A 22,969-nucleotide genomic window follows, 5' to 3' on the forward strand; every position below is an offset into this window, starting at 1 on the left:
CGAATACAGAGATTCCTTTGGACAAGTGAAATCCTTGTTGTGAGTCCATGACTAATGGCAGTAGCACTGAACAGGGAGATAGATCCTAAATAGTAGAGGCATTGGAGGGGAAGGTGGTAGATTGCAGGCAGTAGAATAGACACCTGACAAACAACATTGTGTCAACCAGGGTCCCATTCAGTCCTTGGAGTTTCCACACAGATATTCTCACAGATATGCTCTCTCTTGCATGCATGTAAATGTCTATCATGGCCCATGTTGGGAAAGCATGCAAGAGAGAGAAATATCTGTGTGGAAACTCCAAGGACTGAATGGAACCTTCCATTCAGTCCTTGGAGTTTCCACACAGATATTCTTTCTCTTGCATGCTTTCCCAACATGGGCCATGATAGACACTTACAGTGGCTCATAGTCCCTTTATCCTAAACATATTTCACATCTCAACTCTGTTGACTGACAGCCACAAACGGTGTTATTGAGAGACACTCGAGAGACTCTCCTGTTGCCATTTCAGTGATAAATTTAGACTAGTCTTAGATTATGGAAAAATAAACCAATCCAGCACCAGACTGAGATTTTAAAATCATCAAAAACATTATTCTCTGATCATGTTGCGGAGCATTTTGAATAACAACCCGTTTAGTAAAAAAGGCATGAAGTTTCAGTTTTCTCTCAGTGTACCTGAGAATATGGGTGAGCAGATGAGCTAATAATCAAAAAGGCAGTGTGTTAACAGTGTGGGGTAACTGGATATTGTCTATCTCTACTCTTTACCCAACTCTAGGAATGTAGTTCAAACTAATGGAATCATATCTAGTATGTAGTAAGTAACTGGCAGGTGTGGAGCATGGTGCAACAATACACCCAAGGAATGAACCTGCTTGTGTTTTTCCTCTATTACATGGCAGTATAAAGCATTTTAAGTATTAAGCAGTATTGAAGCAACGGTGGCTCTAAGGGGAGGGGAGGGAAAGGTACAAAATGAGTGAATGTGTGGTTTTACTTCCCTAATCCTCCATCACATTGGACCACTGTTTTCACACTCTAGGCTCCTATCCTCATGACACAATGTAACTAACTGCAACCCCAATATAAACATCAATTGAGTGATCTTGTGACTGTCTCCTTGTGGAATGATGCTTTTCTTTTCTATTATTTTTTGATCATGTCAATTGGGATATAGGTAGGTATCTGTGGTGTAGGGTGTAGAATTGGTTGGTGTGTTGGTTTGGAATGTAGTATTGGGAGATGTGTAGGACCAGGACTGAGGAGGATGGGTAGGTTTGGGTGTGGGTGTTAGTGGGTAGAGAAGGTTTACTTCTTGGCGTTCAGGGCTGCCAGCGAAGCATCAATCTCCTCCTCGGGCTGCAGTGGATGCCACTGGGCGATGGGGCGGCGAGGGTTGGCCAGCATGTCGGACCAGTGCTTCAGCTGGGTGCCAGTCGCCTTGCTGCCCACCCAGATCTTCCCGATGGCGTCGTTTTTACCGATCTTGTCATAATCCAGCACTGTGACCACAGCTTGGATTTTCTAGGGAATGAGAAAAAGCAAGTGTTATATTATTGACATTTAGAAAGATCTTACAGAATATAATTGCATAATTGAATTGTAATTCCATGGTGTACAGTATGTACGCCTTTGGTACTTTGTCCCCTTCCAGCTGTACACTCTTGCATTACTGTCATCTAATTCAATGATACACAAGGGGGCATGATTCATTCTGGTTTTTGTCTGTCTGTCTGTCTGTCTGTCTGTCTGTCTGTCTGTCTGTCTGTCTGTCTGTCTGTCTGTCTGTCTGTCTGTCTGTCTGTCTGTCTGTCTGTCTGTCTGTCTGTCTGTCTGTCTGTCTGTCTGTCTGTCTGTCTGTCTGTCTGTCTGTCTGTCTGTCTGTCTGTCTGTCTGTCTTTGAGCGCTTTGTTCACAGCTGTACACTACCTGCATCTGCTCAATAGGGATCTCAAAGCTGAAGGACTCATTGTAGTATGGATTCAGAGTGTTCTTCTTCACCGTGGTCTTCTTCTTCTTCAGACGCTTGCCGTTCTGCATCAAGTTGATCTTCACATAGGGATCTACACACAGAGGGATTGATACACACAGCCAGGTATTAAAACAGGCCAGGTATCAGACTCACTATTGGGATTATTAACAAACATGGCTTTATGTCGTTTAATAGATGTATCTTATTGTCCCTGTCACATTGTTTCAGCAGAGTTCAATCATTAAAACACAATACTTCATTACCATCAGGGCTCCAGTAACAAAAGGAACCCAGCAGTGGTTGTAATGCAGTAAACTGCCAGCAGATGGTTGCAGTGCAGTTTAGCTGAAGGGAATGAAGAGTCGTGGGTACATCAGAGTCAGCACGTGAGTGCAAACTGAATGGCCCCGGAGATTGGCTGTTTGCAATGTATCCTACAGCAGCTCACCATACAGATCAAAATCATACGATCGGTTCACAAGGTTTTACTGGATCCTATTTCATGTTATATAGCCTAGCCTTTACCACAGAATAATGCACAAAGAAACACTCTGAAATAGCTGTATTAATATAGATTTGGGAATATAGATTTGGGTGTCGTACTGTGTGAATAGAGGTATTGCCTCGTTGACCTTGACCAAGGGGAGCATATTGAACCAGGATATGGGAGATACTGTATGGGCGGCTTAAACTCCACTGTTCATCTGTTCCATTGTTTTATTCACAGTGATCATTATGTTTCCATATTTTACCTGACAGTCCTCCCACGTCCATCTTCTTGAGGTTCTTGGCCTCCAGGATGCAGATGGTAAGTTTCCCAGCAGTGGGCACGTAGCGCAGAGAGATGCAGATATCTCCCAGCTTCTCTTGCTGCATGTGGGATGGGAGAAGAAGGTAAAGAGGAGAACAAAACCTGTTCAATCTAATAATATTCCTCCTCAATGTTCATCCTCATTGGGTGCATGTCTTCCATTCATACCAAGCAACACCTAAATATAGGGAACCATTCACACTAAGCAACACCTAAATATAGGGAACCATTCACACTAAGCAACACTAAATATAGGGAACCATTCACACTATGCAACACTAAATATAGGGAACCATTCACACTATGCAACACTAAATATAGCGAACCATTCACACTAAGCAACACCTAAATATAGGGAATCATTCACACTATGCAACACTAAATATAGGGAACCATTCACACTAAGCAACACCTAATATAGGGAACCATTCACACTATGCAACACTAAATATAGGGAACCATTCACACTATGCAACACTAAATATAGGGAACCATTCACACTATGCAACACTAAATATAGGGAACCATTCACACTATGCAACACTAAATATAGGGAACCATTCACACTATGCAACACTAAATATAGGGAACCATTCACACTATGCAACACTAAATATAGGGAACCATTCACACTATGCAACACTAAATATAGGGAACCATTCACACTATGCAACACTAAATATAGGAAACCATTCACACTATGCAACACTAAATATAGGGAACCATTCACACTATGCAACACTAAATATAGGGAACCATTCACACTATGCAACACTAAATATAGGGAACCATTCACACTATGCAACACTAAATATAGGGAACCATTCACACTATGCAACACTAAATATAGGGAACCATTCACACTATGCAACACTAAATATAGGAAACCATTCACACTATGCAACACTAAATATAGGGAACCATTCACACTAAGCAACACCTAATATAGGGAACCATTCACACTATGCAACACTAAATATAGGAAACCATTCACACTATGCAACACTAAATATAGGGAACCATTCACACTAAGCAACACTAAATATAGGAAACCATTCACACTATGCAACACTAAATATAGGGAACCATTCACACTAAGCAACACTAAATATAGGGAACAACGAGGATGAACATCGTTCTGAACTGTACAATGTGATACGTATTTCAAAGGACTGAATAAAAGTGGGGAGATGGTCTTCAACATTTTACCTCTTCTTTCTCTGCACTGTCCAGGTCCCTCCACTCCTCCAGTGGCTGGGCTAGGTCCAGTTTGTGCAAGGGTAGTTTCACCTCTCCAATGACGTCATGCTTAGAGAAGCGGTCAAAGTCAAAGACCTGCATGACCAAAGTCTTGCCACCCATCTCTTGGAATGGAATCTGAAAAACATCAAAAACCCCATCAACATTAATATCACTTTCTTTTATAAATGTTAGCCTCTGAAGCCTCTCTAATGTGATTAGTGATGAATTTAGTCTGTCCCTCATTTTAAGGTCAACCATGTTACGTGAACTGAGCTCTCAATTGTAATATGGTGAAACTATTCCTTTTTAAATATTGTTTCCAAAAGAAACATTAAACATATAATAGTAAAATCATAGTGTAAAAGCAGATGAGCTGGTTCTACTCTTTTTTGGCCATTTTCTGGGGTTTTGTGGTGGAAAACTGAGCGGGTCGAATATAACATGCCAACCTTGTTACCCATAGATAGACAGGTTAGACATTTTTTAACAATTAAACTTTTTAAAGGTTTAATTGAATTGCCACTCCCTGTTGCACACAACAAGCTTCCATTCCCGTCATCACAAGGGATTTATGGCTGACTTAAGGTGAAATCGTCAACCCTGTTTCTTTCATTTGCACTTAATAGGCACTTTCTAAAGTACATTTTTTATTTAACCTCTTCAGATGGGATTTATTTTTATAATGAAGTTGACCATGTGATATTTATGACAAAATGTTAAGATTAGGTGAAATCAAAAAAATTGTCTGACAAAGTTATGTGAAGACAGACGCAGGGAGACGAGAAGCAAGTACAGGGAGTGAATAGGTAGTAAATAACAGACATGAAACAAAACACGGACAGCGTCTGGACAAGGGAAACATATCGACATTAGTACTGACACAGGGATCAAGCTGAGGAACAGACAGATATAGAGGAGGAAATCAATAAAGTGATGGAGTCCAGGTGAGTCCAATGAAGCACTGATGCGCGTAATGATGGTGACAGGTGTGCGTAATGGGCAGCCTGGCACCCTCGAGCGCCAGAGAGGGGGAGTGGGCGTGACAAGTTACACTTCTCAAAAGGCACCGAATTGGTGGAACTACCATAGCATTATTTTGACCTGATATACATACATTGACCATGAATGATCAGAGCCAGATATGCACAAATAGCTGTATGCAGTATCCAAAGAATCTCACAATTTGGAGGTGTATACAGAAACCTGAATATGAATAGCCATTAAATGAGAACAGAGTATCTTGGACCTCTTAGCACATCGCTAGAATGGGTCTGGGCTGTATTTCCCTGCACTGGGAGCTGATGCTCTATCTGTCCCCAGAGGAGTGATGGGCGTGTGGGATGATTCATGGGAGAAGAGGAACAGAGGGCCAGAGCCAGCCTGCATAGTGCGCTGCTCCCTCAGCAGAACTGAACAGTACAGTCCTGTCCTATCCTTGGGAAGGTATAGCAGGTTTGATCCCTTTCTCATAGAGCTGTGTCAGCACTCAGACAGGAGGGAGGGAGGTGGCGTTCTCCTTTAACTGGATTGCCATCCCTCTTATCCCCTCTGCTCTGCTCAGGTCAGCTCTGAGGTTTCTATGGCTATGCTTTATCACTGGCCAAGCTCTGATTTCCAATCGTATTCTCCAGCTAGACTAGTCTATACTGCTGCTCTCTTTCGAATGCACGCGCACACACACACACACACACACACACACACACACACACACACACACACACACACACACACAGAGACATGAACAAAAAATAAAAAATAACATAAATTAAAGCACATGGGAACAGATTGTAGCTTTAATTAGATTCTGACAATAGGAAGCTTGAGGCTATTTATACTTGATGGAATTAGAGTCTAATATACACCGTATACATTAGACAGTAGATACACAATATCTGAAGAATAGTTTGTAATTCATTCTTTGAAATGCAATATTGAATCATTTCCTTGAACTTCAGATATGACCAGAAAAATTTAATTCATAAGATGGCTTTATATGATAGGGATTTATGATGTACAGTACATGTCCAAAATTGTATTATACAAATTAGAGATTGTTTTAAGGAAATGCATCTGAGCATCTACAAATGCAAGTCTAGGCTCTGACTATTATCGGCCGAGGAGATTCAGTGGTGGAGGCTAGTTGGTATCAGATGCAGGGAGGGTATCAGATGCAGGGAGTCTGCAGTGGACTGGGGAATCTCTGTTATGAGGTGTTATCTGAAATACCAGCCCAGCGGATGGATCAGAAGAGAGAGAGAGCATAGCTGATGTATCAGGCTTTGGGTAACTGGCTGTCTGGCAGGAGTTATGGTCTGGCCATCCATCACAGCTTAGGTCTATTAGATGTATCTTTATAATTCTGATACACGTTAAAGAAGAGAGAGAAAGAGAGAGATAGAGAGAGAGACAGAGAGAGAGAGCAATCAAAATACAGTAGCCTACCTTGAAAACAAAGGTCTCATTGAAGGTAGGGTTCAGCGTCTTCTTGTGCACCTTGGTGGTAAAATGCTTCTTCTTGTCTGGGAGGACATAGACCTTGACATATGGGTCAGAGGTGCCACCGCTGTCCATGGAGAGGAGATCAGCTGCTTGGAGGAGGCCCACTGTGAGCTAGGGGTCAGAGGTCAAGTGTAAAAGGGGTCAGTCAATTTGCTCTATACATGATTAATCAGCCTCAATGTACCCAGACAGTGTCCTCTCACAGTTCCACAGAGACAACCCACAGTTCTTTGAACAGACATTTCTTTGAACAGATCAAAGAAAGCCCTTACTTTATGCTTGTGTAACACATTATGATGAACATGATAAAGATGCTTTGGTGTGGTGAAGTCTGTCTGTCTGTCTGCCTTTGCTCCTCTAAGTATCAGTGAACAAAGACATTCTCCACAGAAGAGTATGATGATGGAGCAAATGCTGCATAACAGGTCAAGGAAATCCATTCATACGCTGCATATATAACACAAACAAGGAATGGAATCTTTGTAAAAGTTTGACTGATTTGATCTTGAAAGCATAACCGTAGAACGATGGATTGAATCAATCCTTTAGTGTCAGCAAATTCACATTTACAGCTGTCCTTGGCTTTTGGACCAACTCAAAACTGCATTTCTGAAGGATAAAAAACTCAGCAAATGGCAAAAGTCCATTGCCTTTGAAAGCCGTCATGTGGAAAACTACCTTGGACTAAAGGCTTAGGCAGTTAGCTTTGTTTTGTCTTTTTTCCAGCAAAGTAAAATTGTCTATTTATTAAGCTCCGGGGTCGTCAAAAAGCCATCTGCTCAAGTCAAAACACCCACCTTGTTGTCCTGGAAGTCGTAATCTATGGAATACTGAAGCTTCCCAAGCTTTTCTTTCTCCTTCACCTCTTCCTCTTTCTCATCTCCAGTCATACCAGTCTCAGCATCATCTTCATCATAATCATCGTCGTCCTGTTTCTGGAATGACAAGGGGAAGGAGGGGGAGGGGGCAGAGTGGGCGTCAGACATTTGAACAAAGAGTCAAAAACACCTATAGATTCTTCTTCAGCAGTCTGGTTAGTCACGGCAGCCATCTACCTGCCACTTACCCCCTGCTTGCTTACCCAGATGTTACTAGTGCACATCTTTTCATTGATGACCTTGGTTGCAACATGACTTGATTTCACCATTCCTTGAGTGACACCATTTTGCTTTTGCACTATATTCATAATTAATTATTTACTGTATATCCATCGACATAACATAGAAAGAGATAGATATACTGAATGTAAAAAGGAAAAAAAGGACAGTAAAACAGTAAAGATGTAGTCGAGGTTTGCTACAGGGGTAGCCCCAGACAGGACAAACGTTTTTGTTCCTGCTGCAAATCCTGGCATTTTGACATTGATAAAGGTTTGTGTCAAAGTCTACAGAAACAATATAATGCTTGTATTCTGTTTTCTCCTTGTTGCCGTAACTGCACTCCAACCTCCCAAAAATATGTTTGCACTATGTTTGCACACTAAGATTACACCTCCACTGACATAATCATCGCTAATTACTTTAATTACTGAAAAATCGACACTAATCTACAGCAGATATGAGCTAATAACTCCTGCTAATACACATTGCGTTTTACAGATGTATTGTACAGTATCTCTAGTTATAAGGAACATTTACAAATCCCAGTGTCAGCTCATATGATAATATAATTAGTCAAATAGCTAACCATGACATCATTGTAGAATTACTGACCCTTTTAAACAATTTTTTGCCTACCTTCTAATTTTATATTGTCCACGACACATACTGTACATTAGTCAATAATGTAAATTAGTAGGGCCATGCTATTTATCGCAGAGCTTACCCTGGAAGAGGAACCGGGGCAGACTGCAGCTCATTCTATGTTGTATTCTAAAACCAAGACACCATTCACACACAAACACCCACCCAATTACTAACACATTCACACAGACACACTGTATTCTACATATTATAATCACCCTTGCATACACAGACTTACATACTTAATATCCCTCACATCTACTGAGCAAACATTTAAACAACAACAAGCACACGTAAGCACACATGCACGCCCGCACACACTCACACGCAAAAGCTCTCGCATGCAGGCTTGCAGAAAAACTCACCCACTCTTCAAACACACGTGCAAACACAAACACACACACACACTCACCATCTCCTTATAGTGGCATTCTGTACATTTGTTGCGGTAAATGCTTTACATTCGAGCATGCCAGGTCAATCAATGCAGGAGAATACAGTAGTCTTTAAATAATGTGAATGAAATTACTCAGTTGTTTTCAGTCTCCTATAGTCTCAATAATGACTCCTGATGTGCATTAAAGTAATGTATCAATGTCAGTAATATTTTTGTCAGTCAAGATTGCATTTGCAATCCTGAAAAACTCTGTGTACACAAAACAAAGTGCTATCTAGAACCTTAAAGGGTTCTTCGGCTGTCCCCAAAGGAGGACCCTTTGAAGAACTTTTTGGGATTCCATGTAGGTTCTACCTGGAACCAAAAAGGGTTCTCCTATGGGGACAGCCAAAGAACCCTTTTGGAACCCGTTTTCCTTAGAGTGTTCGTGAAAATTGCACATCCATGAGAAGTAATGTTATATTGGAGAGCTCCAGTCTAAATCATACCATACATGCAGTGGGATTCAAAGATTACAGAAAGGCATGTCCAAAAGTATGTCCCCATCATCATAACTATGATAACTTTTCATTTGTGAGCTCACATTCTGCAAGGAATTCTGAAATCAAACTGTAGGCAGCCAATTGAAGTACCAGAGTTTAAATTTGAATCATGCTGTCTAAAGAGAATTCAAACGTGGCTCACATTATTACCAGTAGGCAAACTTTCTGACCCCCATTCTTTTCCACTAACACCACTGCTCCAGGGAGAAAGGGAAATGCTGATTATAACCTAATTGGTCAGCATCATCATGGGTCATCCAGGATAGTTACTCTCAAGTCAAGTTGTGGCCATTCAATGATACCTTCTGAAAAGGCTTGTGTTGGTCTTTGTCAAGAGATACAAACCACTTTGTCTCACCTTGATCTCTGAGCATGTTTGCACAGCTGAATTTATGACGTAGAAATTATGTATGAATTTCACACTGAAAGCATGGAAAAGACTAGTAGTATAGTTACTGTAAGAGACTATGAACAATAATGTGCTTCATTAGGTAATTCGATAGTGGAAACATGTTCAAAAATCTCAGCGGGTAAAGTTTCCCCCATTATTTGACAATAGCCAACCTCACCCTTTGCACATGCATGTTAGTGATCTCTAGTGGGATGCCTCATTGCACTCGTCATCATTCAGAGGCTCAACCGTAGGATGAGTTGCACGTTCATTTCAAAAACATTTAAAACATTTCCACTTTCAGAGGTCTTATAGTTTGTTTGTTTTATCTTTTGCCCAAAATTGCAACCTCTCCATTCAAGACATCATCATGGCAGTCGGTGCGGTAGCATATCAAATCAGTAGACTTGCGAAGCAGCTTAATCGCTCCCATAGCTACACCCTCAAGCACCCACAGCACCTAAGCTTGCAAGACTAAGAAAGCCATAGCACCCATTGTAATAATCGCCAATCCCCTTCCACAAGACCAGCCCACCCCCATCTCTCCCCTGCCCTACGCTTAAACAGAGCGGCCGGAGAGGTGCGCCTCGTGCCGTCAGACCTACCGTAGACAGAGAAGTCCACCACAGTCAAGATACACGGAGCACACATAAGACACAAAGCAGGAAGGAGGAGAGCAGGGAGAAAGGAAGAGATTGAACTCACAGCAGACACCATAGAGGGAAATTAGAGCAGAGGCAGAGTCAACGACTACACTATAGGACAGGAAAAATGACACAGTGCTAGAAACCCACTAAGGCAAGCTCTAAACTAGGGGCCTTGTGTTTTAATTAACCATCAGTTTGGGGATCTTGCTGTTGTTGTTGTTGAAGAATGTTCAATTGAACCAAAATGTAATCTGTAAAATGCTCGGTTATGCACTAGAGTAGAACATTTAGCCCCACAATGTCGCTACGGGCTGTTTAGAATTAGAATTTTGGCATGGCTATTCTGTGCTAATTGGTAAGCATTATATATTCCATCAACAAAAGTATAATTCCCCCATGCAAAAGAGCTCAGCTGTGTCATTTTTCACCCAGGTCCCAAAGCACAACAGAAAGCACCACTAACATGTCTGACAAATACAATATATAACAACAAGAAATGAAGAAGGAAGGGGGGGTATTTTCTAGAGATTTTGACAGTTCAATGATGGGCTAAATGACTTACTAAATATATACAATGTTATGAATTCTAAATGGCTAGACATGGCTCTATTTTCACTATGCCATCCACTGAGTGATGTGCTTGTCAGTTATGGAACAATAGGTTCTCTATGCTGTTATTGGCAAATATTCTAGATAAAGAACAGATTTAAGTTGGGTGTTAGTTCACAATGTATTTATTCTGATGTATAACTATACAATTACCCCCCCCTGGGTTGAACATACCTCTCCTCCTTTCATGTTCGTCATGCCCATTTCCCCCTTCCCTTTCTTGCCCTTCTTGTTCTTCTTCTTCTTGCAACAGCACTTCTTAACGATGCAGAAGCAGCAAGTGAGAATCAGGATAGCAGCTACCACTGCAATGGCGATGATGGCCCATGATGGCACTAAGATACACACACACACACAAACACAAACACATACGCACATACAGACACATACACAAACAAAAAACAATTAGCTAACAATTAGATTTGGTGCAAATTAGATTTTCAGAGAATGCCATTCGCAATGATACCGCCTGATCGATACATAATAAGGGCCTAAAGTGGATGTCAATGCCTTCAGGGGGAGAACAGATCTATAGTGAACAAAAATATAAACGCAACATGCAACAATGTCAAAGACTTTACTGAGTTACAGTTCAAATAAGGAAAGCAGTCAGTTGAAAATAATTCATTAGGCTCAAATCTATAGATTTCACATGACTGGGAAAACAGATATGCATCTGTTGGTCACAGATACCTTAAAAAAAGGTAGGGGTGTGGATAAGAAAACCAGTCAGTATCTGGTGTGACCACCATTTGCCTCATGCAGTGCGACACATCTCCTTCGCATAGAGTTAATCAGGCTGTTGATTGTGGCCTGTGGAATGTTGTCCCACTCCTCTTCAATGGCTGTGCGAAGTTACCAGATATTGGAGGGAACTGGAACACGCTGTCGTACACGTCAATCCAGAGCATCCCAAACCGCTCGCCCCTACGATGGTCTGCGGTTGTGAGGCTGGTTGGATGTACTGCCAAATTCTCTAAAACAACGTTGCAGGCGGCTTATGGTCGAGAAATGAACATTAAATTATCTGGCACAGCTCTGGTGGACATTCCCGCAGTCAGTATGCCAATTGCAACATTGTGTTGTGTGATAAAACTGCATATTTTAGAGTGGCCTTTTATTGTCCCCAGCATAAGGTGAACCAGTGCAATGATCATGTGTTTAATCAACTTCTTGATATGCCACATCTGTCAGGTGGATGGATTATCTTGACAAAGGATAAATGTTCACTAACAGGGACGTAAACAAATTTGTGCACAACATCTCAGAGAAATACGCTTTTTGTGCGCATGTAAAATATCTCTGATCTTATATATCAGCTCAAGAAACATGGGCCTAACACTTTACATGTTGCGTTTATATTTTGTTCAGTGTAATTTTCAATAAAAGTCATGCAATCTCATCTGGACAGGTCTGGGTGTTAGGTACTGTGCAACGTCCAGACCAGGCTCTCACCAGACAGGCACTCACATGGGATCTTGTCAATCTCGTTGAGGAACTTATTCTTGATGTCGTCAAAATCGCCGTTTTTGACGGCCTCTGTGGAGTTGTCAGCTGCGGTGGAGGCCACGGGGCCAGGGGCAACAGTTAAGACAGCGGCCCCAGTGGGCTCCGGTCCGACCATGGCTTCAGGCTTCTTCTTGAACAGGTTCCACTTCATCCTAGACGGCTAGGCCACACACAGTCCTTGTGAATAGAGAGAGAGGGCTGTTAACACAGAGTTGTAAATGAGTCCTACAGGTACATAACATTCTGGACTCCAAAAGTCTTGATTATAAGCATAGTTAGGTCATATCTAGTGAAAGAGAGTGACCCAGATCTAAGTATTTGACTGGTATGTGACTCACTGACACTGCCCCGGTTAGAGGGGAATAAAGCATCCCAAAAGTTAACACGGAGATGAACATGGAGATGAACCTGGAGATGAACATGGAGATGAACATGGAGATGTAAATGGGGATGGACATGGAGATGAACATGGGGATGAACCTGGAGATGTAAATGGAGATGAACATGGAGATGAACATGGAGATGAACATGGAGATGAACATGAAGATGAACATGGAGATGTAAATGGGGATGAACATGAAGATGAACATGGAGATGTAAATGGGGATGGACATGGAGATGAACATGGAGATGTAAATGGGGATGAACATAGGGATGAACATGGAGATTAACATGGAGATGTAAATGGGGATGAACATGAAGATGAACATGGAGATGTAAATGGGGATGAACATAGGGATGAACATGGAGATGAACATGGAGATGTGAATGGGCATGAACATGGGGATGAACATGGGGATGAACATGGAGATGTAAATGGGCATGAACATGGGGATGAACATGGGGATGAACATGGAGATAAACATGGAGATGTAAATGGGGATGAACATGGGGATGAACATGGGGGTGAACATGGGGGTGAACATGGGGATGAACATGGAAATGAACATGGGGGTGAACATGGGGGTGAACATGGAGATGTAAATGGAGATGGTTCTGTAAAGTTACAGAACCAGACAGATAATGAATATACACATGGAATGCAATGAATAGAGCAGGATGAATGTAGGCATTTTAAATGGACTACAACAGAGAATAAAAATGGAGCAGAACTGCAATAGCAATAGCACAATAGGTAAGGACTGTATCTAATAACCAGGTATTACATAATAGTACAATAATAACAACAGCAGAGTTAACGCAAACATCTTACCATACAATGAAATACCATACAATGAAACTATACAAATGGGCAACATAAATAGCAAATATTACACATGGAAATGACACTAAAGGTAATAATAGCCAATACCAATATCAACTTCAGCATATAACATTGTATGAGATACGTAGTGATATACAAAGCCAAGCTAAACAACAACAACTTACTCTGTGTTCACGCATCCCATGCACATATGTCCACCCACATTTCAATAACAAAGCTGTCACCAGGGCAAGGAATCAAACTGCGACAAACAGCAGCTGAGTGTGATCCTCCATGTGTCAAAATAATGTTAGACTGAGCTAGAGCCGGATTCAAATCAAACTGTATTTGTCACATGCGCCGGATACAGGTGTAACAGGTGTAGTAGACCTTATCGTGAAATGCTTAGTTATGCAGTTCAAGAAATAGAGTTAAGAAAATATTTAGTAAATAAACAAGTAAAAAAATATAAAATTATAAAAAGAGTAACACAATAAAATAACAATAACGAGGCTATTTACAGGGGGTACCGGTACCGAGTCAATGTGCGGGGTTACAGGTTATTTGAGGTCATTTGTACATGTAGGTAGGGGTAAAGTGACTATGCATAGATAATAAACAGCGAGTAGCGGGGGGGGGGGGGGTGTCAATGTAAATAGTCCGGGTGGCCATTTTATTAATTGTTCAGCAGTCTTATGGCTTCGGGGTAGAAGCTGTTAAGGAGCCTTTTGGTCCTAGACTTGGCACTCCGGGTATCGCTTGCCTTGCGGTAGCAGAGAAAATAGTTTACGAATTGGTTGACTAGAGTCTTTGACAATTTTTGGGGCCTTTCTCTGACACCGCCTAGTATATAGGTCCTGGATGGCAGGAAGCTTGGCTCCAATGATGTACTGGGCCGTACGCATTACCATCTGTGGCGCCTTACGGTCAGATGCCGAGCAGTTGCCGTACCAGGCAGTGATGCAACCGGGCAGGATGCTCTCAATGGTACAGCTGTAGAACTTTTTGAGGATCTGGGGACCTATGCCGAATCTTTTCAGTCTCCTGAGGGGGGAAATGTGTTGTCGTGCCCTCTTCATGACAGTCTTGGTGTGTTTGGACCGCGATAGTTTGTTGGTGATGTGGACACCAAGGAACTCAAAACTCTTGACCCGCTCCACTACAGCTTCGATGTTATTGGAGGCCTTTCGGCCCGCCTTTTCCTGTAGTCCACAATCGGCTCCTTTGTTTTGCTCACATTGAGGGAGAGGTTGTTGTCCTGGCACCACACTGCCAGGTCTCTGACCTCCTGCCTATAGGCTGTCTTGTCATTGATCAGGCCTACCACTGTTGTGTTGTCAGCAAACTTAATGAAGGTGTTGGAGTCGTGCCTGGCCACTCAGTCATGGGTGAACAGGGAGTGCAGGAGGGGACTAAGCACACACCCCTTAGGGGCCATAGTGTTGAGGATCAGCGTGGCAGATGTGTTGTTGCCTACACTTACCACCTGGGGGTGTACCGTCAGGAAGTCCAGGATCCAGTTGCTGAGGGAGATGTTTAGTCCCAGGGGTCCTTAGCTTAGTGATGAAGGGGCTTCGAAGAGGGGCTTTGAAGGTAAAAAAACATAATGAGTTCATAAAAATTATTTCTGATTTCATTAAAGCCATGAGGATATGGGCAAACAAAAAGGATTTTTCATTTCTCAAATGCCAATTCTCTTCTCCACTGACGGAGATCCTGTCTGTCTCTATTGCTGCATGTGAATAATTGAATGAAGCTGACAACAGAAAGGATAAGCTTTATATTATTCAAATGGTCTAAGACTAGTTATAAATGTAGTATGGTGACGTTATGCAAGTTAATGTTGCGTAAGACAAATGGCTTGTGGAAAGACCGCAACTACTAAAGAGAAAGAACACCATAAAGGGATAACAAATGATGAACGCTGAAATAATGTGTTCTCTTTGCAGTGAGTCATCAGACATAGTTAAATGTGTATTTAAAAATAAAAAATAAAAATCGGGAACATTTCAGTTAAAAAATAAAGGTTAGTGAAGAGGGACATTTTTCACATACTCTATAGTAATATTTAAACACTCTAGTGTGTTAGTTTTTTAAATAAGTTTGGATAAATAACTTGTATTGGTTTGGGGAGAGATCACATTACATGTACATTTTCTCTCTGGGGAAGATGTTCAGTCTACTGACAGGCGCTATGCTGTGCCATCATGCCATCCATGTCACAGTGTTTTCCTAATCGATCTCGCCTAATCGATTCCCCCCGATCTTGCTCATCCTTAATGCTCTGTCTCAAGAGTGTTGAGGCAGAAACTGTCTGGATTTCATTGCTTTTGCATGTAACCATATTCAATCTTTAGACAAGATAACCAGAAGGACCTTGAATGTTCCGCCGGCCTGTAAACCAGGAATGCTAGGGGGATGAACTGTCTGTACTTGCTCTTCCCAAAATGTATAGTAATTAACGACATCCAGACACTGGGTGAATAACACAGTGTGGATTATTCATCTGTGTAGGCAAACCATTCAAATTCTTACAAATAATGGCCTGCTGCCACTGATTGGGTGTGGGGCATGTCTGTTACAAAACATGTCTGTTACAAAACATGCCAAAAGTGTGATGGACTATATCAGGGGGGAGACATCGTTAAACATGAGGTATGTGTATAGCAACAGTCATCATTGTCCATTTCTTGGCTGAGCAGCCTTAGTCTTGGGTGTTTGGGTTGTATTATCAACAACCCAGTGATAATCACCAGCCAGCCAGGCTCTAATGCAGGTAGATTTATCCCTCTGTTTGACCCTCACGGCAGACTAAGCCAGGCAGAATTGAATTAACATTGGCAGAGATGGCGTGGAGGAGCGTTTTATCTCCTCTCCTCTCGAAGGGCAGCGGGGTAGTGGGCCCTGGAGGGGCTCAGAGGACCAGGGTTAGTCTACTGCTTTATGGCAGCCATTACCCCTGCTTTATGATCAGTTCTCACCACTCACTCCTGGGAAATTAATTATACATGGTGTTTTCCCTTTGAAGAAAGCCTTAAATTGAACACGAAATACCGCCTCTTCAACACAAGCCAGTAAACAGCCAAAGAAACATATCAATATTTAGAATGTCTGAAGTCTTTCTTCTGCCTTAATGCCCTAACTATTTGCACAATAGTCTGGTCGATATCATATCCCTAAATGAAATGCAATCTGCCATGAATAACCTTGTTTTCCTACACAACTGGTCTGCGCTTTTCTAACCCTTACAATCCTAAAGTAAAACTGACTCTGTCTAGACATGTCCTTAGAGGCAGCATGACAGATAAGCAAAACATTAGAAAATACTTACTTTACCTGCTTAAATGACAAATTTACCAACTTAACAACAAGCTACAAATCCGTGACAAGAAACAGTATCCGCTTTAGAGCCCCATCTCTCAGTGTGCTTCTCACTTCGTTAGTTAGGGACTCCTCTACTTCTCCTCATAACTTCAAACAAAATGGCTGTGCTCCACATCCCTGAGCAACATGGCTCCTGGTATGATCTGGCGCTTATCACTAAGCACATTGACTCAGACTTGAACGGGTATCAAGGCCTTTTAGTCTGTATTCTTCATCTGCATATAAACACACTGGAATAAAACGCAGCTCACACACTGTTTTGTTGACTTCAAATAATCTCATCACAAAAGGTAAGAGATAATACGTCTTATTTCTGGTTTGCAGGATTTTTTCTAACTACCAGCTGAGATGGGAATGCTAGGGGATTACTGTTAGAAATCAACAATGCTTTGGTAGTCTCATAATGTTGGAGAGTTGTATTATCTATCTAAAGTTCAATATTTGCTCTGTTTGCCTAATGAATCATGGCAAAGCTATTTTAGGCAGAAAACTCCAATAAATGTGTTATACAAGCACTCTGTTCAATTGTCATTACCATGTACATTAGTAATGGAGGTGTATATCTTGCTATGGTAGAGAGAAGACATTACAGTAATTAGAACCCAAGTCCAGAACAGATCCTGGGAAACACTCAGTATTAAATAGAGCCATGACTAAATGGAATTCTTTGCCACCCCGGGTAACTCAAGCTAGCAATAAAACCAGATTCAAACAAAATGAGGCCATGTGGCGGAAAGTGATTCGGGCGCTGGAGATAGTGGTGACGGCTAGTGGTCTGTGCATACAAACAAGTTGATGCTTGTATGATGTCGTTGTTTGTATGTTGTATGTTTTCTACTGTTGATAAAACATCAAATAAAATCATTTTTTTAAATTAATAATTTAAGCAGATTATAACAAAAACAGAAAAAAATAACACCTTATGGCAAATCAGGGACTATGAGGAGACAGACATTTATATGCATTTTGTTTTGTATTTTGCATTGTATTTTGCATTGTATTATGTATATGATATGTGGTTAAGATACGACTGTGATATGTGGTTGTCTCGCCTGGCTGTCTTAAGATGAATGCACTAGCTGTGGGTCACTGGTTGGGAGAGTCTGCTGAATGGCTAAATTGTAAAGCAAATGTATTGCTATATATATAAAAGTATGTAGACTATTTCAGCCACATCCGTTGCTGACAGGTGTATAAAAGCGAGCACACAGCCATGCAATCTCCATAGACAAACATTGGCCATAGAATGACCTTTCTGAATAACTCAGTGACTTTCAACGTGGCTCCGTCATAGGATCCCACCTTTCAAACAAGTCCGTTCATCAAATTCCTGCCCTGCTAGAACTGCCCAGGTCAACTGTAAGTGCTGTTATTGTGAAGTGGAAATGTCTAGGAGCAACAATGGCTCAGCCGCGAAGTGGAAGGCCACACAAACTCATAGAACAGGACCACTGAGTGCTGAAGCGCATAGCGTGTAAAGATAATTTGTCCTTAGTTGCAACACTCACTACCGAACTGCCTCTGGAAGCAATGTCAGCACAGGAACTGTTCGTCGTGAGTTTCATGAAATGGGTTTCCATGGCCGAGCAGCAACACACAAGCCTAAGATCACCATGCGTAATGACAAATGCGGCTGGAGTGGTGTAAAGTTCGCCGCCATTGAACTCTGGAGGAGTGGTAACGCATTCTCTGGAGTCACCATCTGCCTGTCCGACGGACGAATATGGGTTTGGCAGATGCCAGGAGGATGCTACCTGCCCCAATGTGTAGTGCCAACTGTAAAGTTTGGTAGAGGAGGAATAAAAGTCTAGGGCTGTTTTTCATGGTTTGGGCTAGGCCCCTTAGGATTTCCCAGTGAAGGAAAATCTTATCTATAAAGCATACAATAACATTCTAGAAGATTCGGTGCAACCAACTTTGTGGCAACAGTTTGGGGAAGGCCCTTATATTGTTTCAGCATGACAATGCCCCCATGCCCAAAGCGTGGTCCTTACAGAACTGTTTTGTAGAGATCGGTGTGGAAGAACAAATGGCCTGCACAGAGCCCTGACTTCAACCCCATCTAACACCTTTGGGATGAATTGGAATGCCGACTACGAGCCAGGCCTAATCGCCCAACATCAGTACCCGACCTCACTAATGCTCTTGTGGCTGAATAGAAGCAAGTCCCCGCAGCAATGTTCCAACATCTAGGGGAAAGACTTCCCAGAAGAGTGGAGGCTGTTACAGCAGAAAAGGGGGGACCAACTCTGTATCAATGTCCAAGATTTTGGAATGAGATGTTTGACGAGCAGGTGTCCACATACTTTTGGTCATGTAGTATATATATACAGTTTATTGGGAAAGTATTCAGACCTTGACTTTTTCCACATTTTGGTACCTTATTCTAAAATGGATTAAATAAATCAAATTCCTCATCAATCTACACACAATACCCCATAATGGCAAAGTGAAAACAGGTTTTTAGAAATTTAGCAAATGTATAAAATAAACAACTGAAATACCTTATTTACATAAGTATTCAGACCCTTGCTATGAGACTCGAAATTGAGCTCAGGTGCATCCTATATCCATTGATCATCCTTGAGATGTTTCTACAACTTGAATGGAGTCCACCTTTGGTAAATTCAATTGATTGGACATGATTTAGAAAGGCACGCACCTGTCTATATAAGGTCCCACAGTTGACAGTGCATGTCAGATCAAAAACCAAGCCATGAGGTCGAAGGAATTGTCCGTAGAGCTCCGAGACAGGATTGTGTCGAGGCACAGATCTGGGGAATGGTACCAAAACATTTCTGCAGCATTGAAGGTCCCCAAGAACACAGTGGCCTCCATCATTCTTAAATGGAAGAAGTTTGGAACCACCAAGACTCTTTCTAGAGCTGGCCGCCCGGCCAAACTGAGCAATCGGGGGAGAAGGGCCTTGGTCAGGGAGGTGACCAAGAACTCGATGGTCACTCTGACAGAGCTCTAGAGCTCCTCTGTAGAGATGGGAGAACCATCCAGAAGGATAACCATCTCTGCAGCACTCCACCAATCAGGCCTTTATGGTAAAGTAGCCAGACGGAAGCCACTCCTCAGTAAAAGGCACATGACAGCCCGCTTGGAGTTTGCCAAACGATACCTAAAGATTCTCAGACCATGAGAAACAAGATTCTCTGGTCTGATGATACCAAGATTGAACACTTTGGCCTGAATGCCAAGTGTTTCATCTGAAGGAAACCTGGCACCATCCCTACGGTGAAGCATGGTGGTGGCAGCATCATGCTGGGGGGGATGTTTTTTCAGCGGCAGGGACTGGGAGATTAGTCAGGATCAAGCGAAAGATGAACAGACCAAAGTACAGAGAGATCCTGCTCAAGAGCACTTATGACCTCAGACTGGGGCGAAGGTCCAACAGGACAATGACCCTAAGCACACAGCCAAGACAACGTAAGAGGGCTTCGGGACAAGTTTCTGAATGTCCTTGAGTGGCCCAGCCAGAGCCCGGACCTGAACACGATAAAATATCTCTGAAGAGACATGAAAATAGCCTTGCAGCATTGCTCCCCATCCAACCTGACAGAGCTTGAGAGATCTGCAGAGAAGAATGAGAGAAATTCCCTAAATACAGGTGTGCCAAGCTTATAGCGGCATACCCTAGAAGACTCAAGGCTGTAATTGCTGCCAAAGGTGCTTCAACAAAGTACTGAGTAAAGGGTCTGAATACTTATGTAAATGTCATATTATTATTTTATTTTTTTAATTAATTAGCAAACATTTATAAAAAACTGTTTTTGCTTTGTCATTATGGAGTATTGTGTGTAGATTGATGATGGGCGAAAAAACGATTTAATCAATTTTAGAATAATGCGGTAACCTAACAAAATGTGGAAAAAGTCAATACTTTCCGAACGCAATGTATATATGTACAATACCGTTCAAAAGTTTGGACACACCTACTCATTCAAGGATTTTTCTTTATATTACTATTTTCTACATTGTAGAATAATAGCAAAGACATCAAAACTATGAAATAACACATGGAATCATGTAGTAACCATTTTTTAAACAAATCAAAATATATTTTAGATTCTTCAAAGTAGCCAGCCTTTGCCTTGATGACAGCTTTATACACTCTTGGCATTCTCTCAACCAGCTTCCTGACGAATGCTTTTCCAACAGTCTTGAAGGAGTTACCACATGTGCTGAGCACTTGTTGGCTACTTTTCCTTCACTCTGCAGTCCAACTCATCCCAAACCATCTCAATTGGGTTGAGGTCGGGTGATTGTGGAGGCCAGGTCATCTGATGCAGCACTCCATCACTGTCCTTCTTGGTTAAATAGCCCTTACACAGCCTGGAGGTGTGTTGGGTCATTGTCCTGTTGAAAAACAAATGATAGTCCCACTAAGTGCAAACCAGATGGGATGGCGTATTGCTGCAGAATGCTTTGGTAGCCACGCTGGTTAAGTGTGCCTTGAATTCTAAATAAATCACAGACAGTGTCACCAGCAAAGCGCCCCCACACCATCACACCTCCTCCTCCATGCTTCATGGTGGGAATCACACATGCGGAGATCAACCGTTCACCTTCTCCTCATCTCACAAAGACACGGCAGTTGGAACCAAAAATCTCACATTTTGACTTATCAGACCGAAGGACAGATTTCCACCGGTCCATTTGCTCGTGTTTCTTGGCCCAAGCAAGTCTGTTCTTATTTGTGTCCTTTCTTTGCAGTAATTTGACCATGAAGGCCTGATTCATTTAGTCTCCTCTGAACAGTTGCTGTTGAGATGTGTCTGTTACTTGAACTCCATGAAGCATTTATTTGGGTTGCAATTTATGAGGTTGGTAACTCTAATGAACTTATCCTCTGCAGCAGAGGTAACTCTTGGTCTTCCTTTCCTGTGGCGGTTCTCATGAGAGCCAGTTTCATCATAGCGCTTAATGGTTTTTGGGACCGCACTTGAAGAAAAGTTCAAAGTTCTTGAAATGTTCCATATTGACTGACCTTCATGTCTTAAAGTAATGATGGTCTGTCGTTTCTCTTTGCTTATTTGAGCTGTTCTTGCCATAATATGGACTTGGTCTTTTACCAAATAGGGCTACCTTCTGTATTCCACCCCTACTTTGTCACAACACAACTGATAACTCAAATGCTTTAAGAGTGGCAAAGGTAGACCGTCATTGTAAATACAACATTTTTTCTTAACCGACTTGCCTAGTTAACGTTTAAATAAAAAAATACAAAATAAAAAAGAAATTACACAAATTAACAAGGCACATCTGTTAATTGAAATGCATTCCAGATGACTACCTCATCAAGCTGGTTGAGAGAATGCCATGAGTGTAACGGCTTTCCTCCTCCTCTTCATCCGAAGAGGAGGAGCAGGGATTGAACCAAAATGCAGCGTTGTGTGATGACATATTATTTATTTAAACAAGACACAAAAACGAACTATACTTGATTAACTACAAAACAACAAACGACGTAGACGCACCTGAACATAAGAACTTACGTATAACGAAGAACGCATGAAAACAGGAACAGACTACATAAACCGAACAAACGAACAAACAAACAAAACCGAAACAGTCCCATGTGGCATAACATAACACAGACACAGGAGACAACCACCCACAACAAACAGTGTGAAAACACCTACCTTAATATGACTCTCAATCAGAGGAAATGAAAACCACCTGCCTCTAATTGAGAGCCATATCAGGTCACCCTTAAACCAACATAGAAACAGAAAACATAGACTGCCCACCCAAACTCACGTCCTGACCAACTAACACATACAAAACTAACAGAAAACAGGTCAGGAACGTGACATAACCCCCCCTCAAGGTGCGAACTCCGGGCGCACCAGCACAAAGTCTAGGGGAGGGTCTGGGTGGGCGTCTGACCACGGTGGTGGCTCAGGCTCTGGGCGAGGTCCCCACCCCACCATAGTCAATCCCAGCTTACGTCTCCCCCTTAGAATGACCAACCTCATTTTACACCCACTTACTTTTAATGGTAA

At 42.0% G+C, this 22,969-nt stretch overlaps 1 protein-coding gene across 1 annotated transcript; it reads right to left on the reverse strand.

Moving 5' to 3' along the window:
* Positions 1-369: 369 nt before the first annotated feature.
* Positions 370-12,538, reverse strand: LOC120059198 (synaptotagmin-2-like). The gene is made up of 8 exons (XM_039008061.1): positions 12,329-12,538; positions 11,033-11,193; positions 7,328-7,465; positions 6,474-6,641; positions 3,999-4,166; positions 2,731-2,848; positions 1,936-2,069; positions 370-1,530 (listed from the first exon to the last, which is right to left on the reverse strand). The coding sequence occupies exons 1-8, from the start codon at positions 12,516-12,518 to the stop codon at positions 1,315-1,317; spliced, it is 1,293 nt and encodes a 430-aa protein (XP_038863989.1). The 5' UTR covers positions 12,519-12,538; the 3' UTR covers positions 370-1,314.
* Positions 12,539-22,969: the final 10,431 nt, after the last annotated feature.

The sequence above is a fragment of the Salvelinus namaycush genome, chromosome 14 (genome assembly GCF_016432855.1).
Source record: "Salvelinus namaycush isolate Seneca chromosome 14, SaNama_1.0, whole genome shotgun sequence".
In the NCBI taxonomy this organism is placed as follows: Eukaryota; Metazoa; Chordata; class Actinopteri; order Salmoniformes; family Salmonidae; genus Salvelinus; species Salvelinus namaycush.

What these genes read in the sequence shown, in the direction of transcription:
- LOC120059198 (XM_039008061.1), bottom strand. Translation starts at nt 12,518, where the DNA reads ATGAAGTGGAACCTGTTCAAGAAGAAGCCTGAAGCCATGGTCGGACCG. An exon ending in ACGACTTCCAGGACAACAAG is followed by an intron (nt 6,642 to 7,327) that starts GTGGGTGTTTTG and finishes TCTGACCCCTAG; the next exon opens with CTCACAGTGGGCCTCCTCCA. An exon ending in ACAGTGCAGAGAAAGAAGAG is followed by an intron (nt 2,849 to 3,998) that starts GTAAAATGTTGA and finishes TCCCACATGCAG; the next exon opens with CAAGAGAAGCTGGGAGATAT.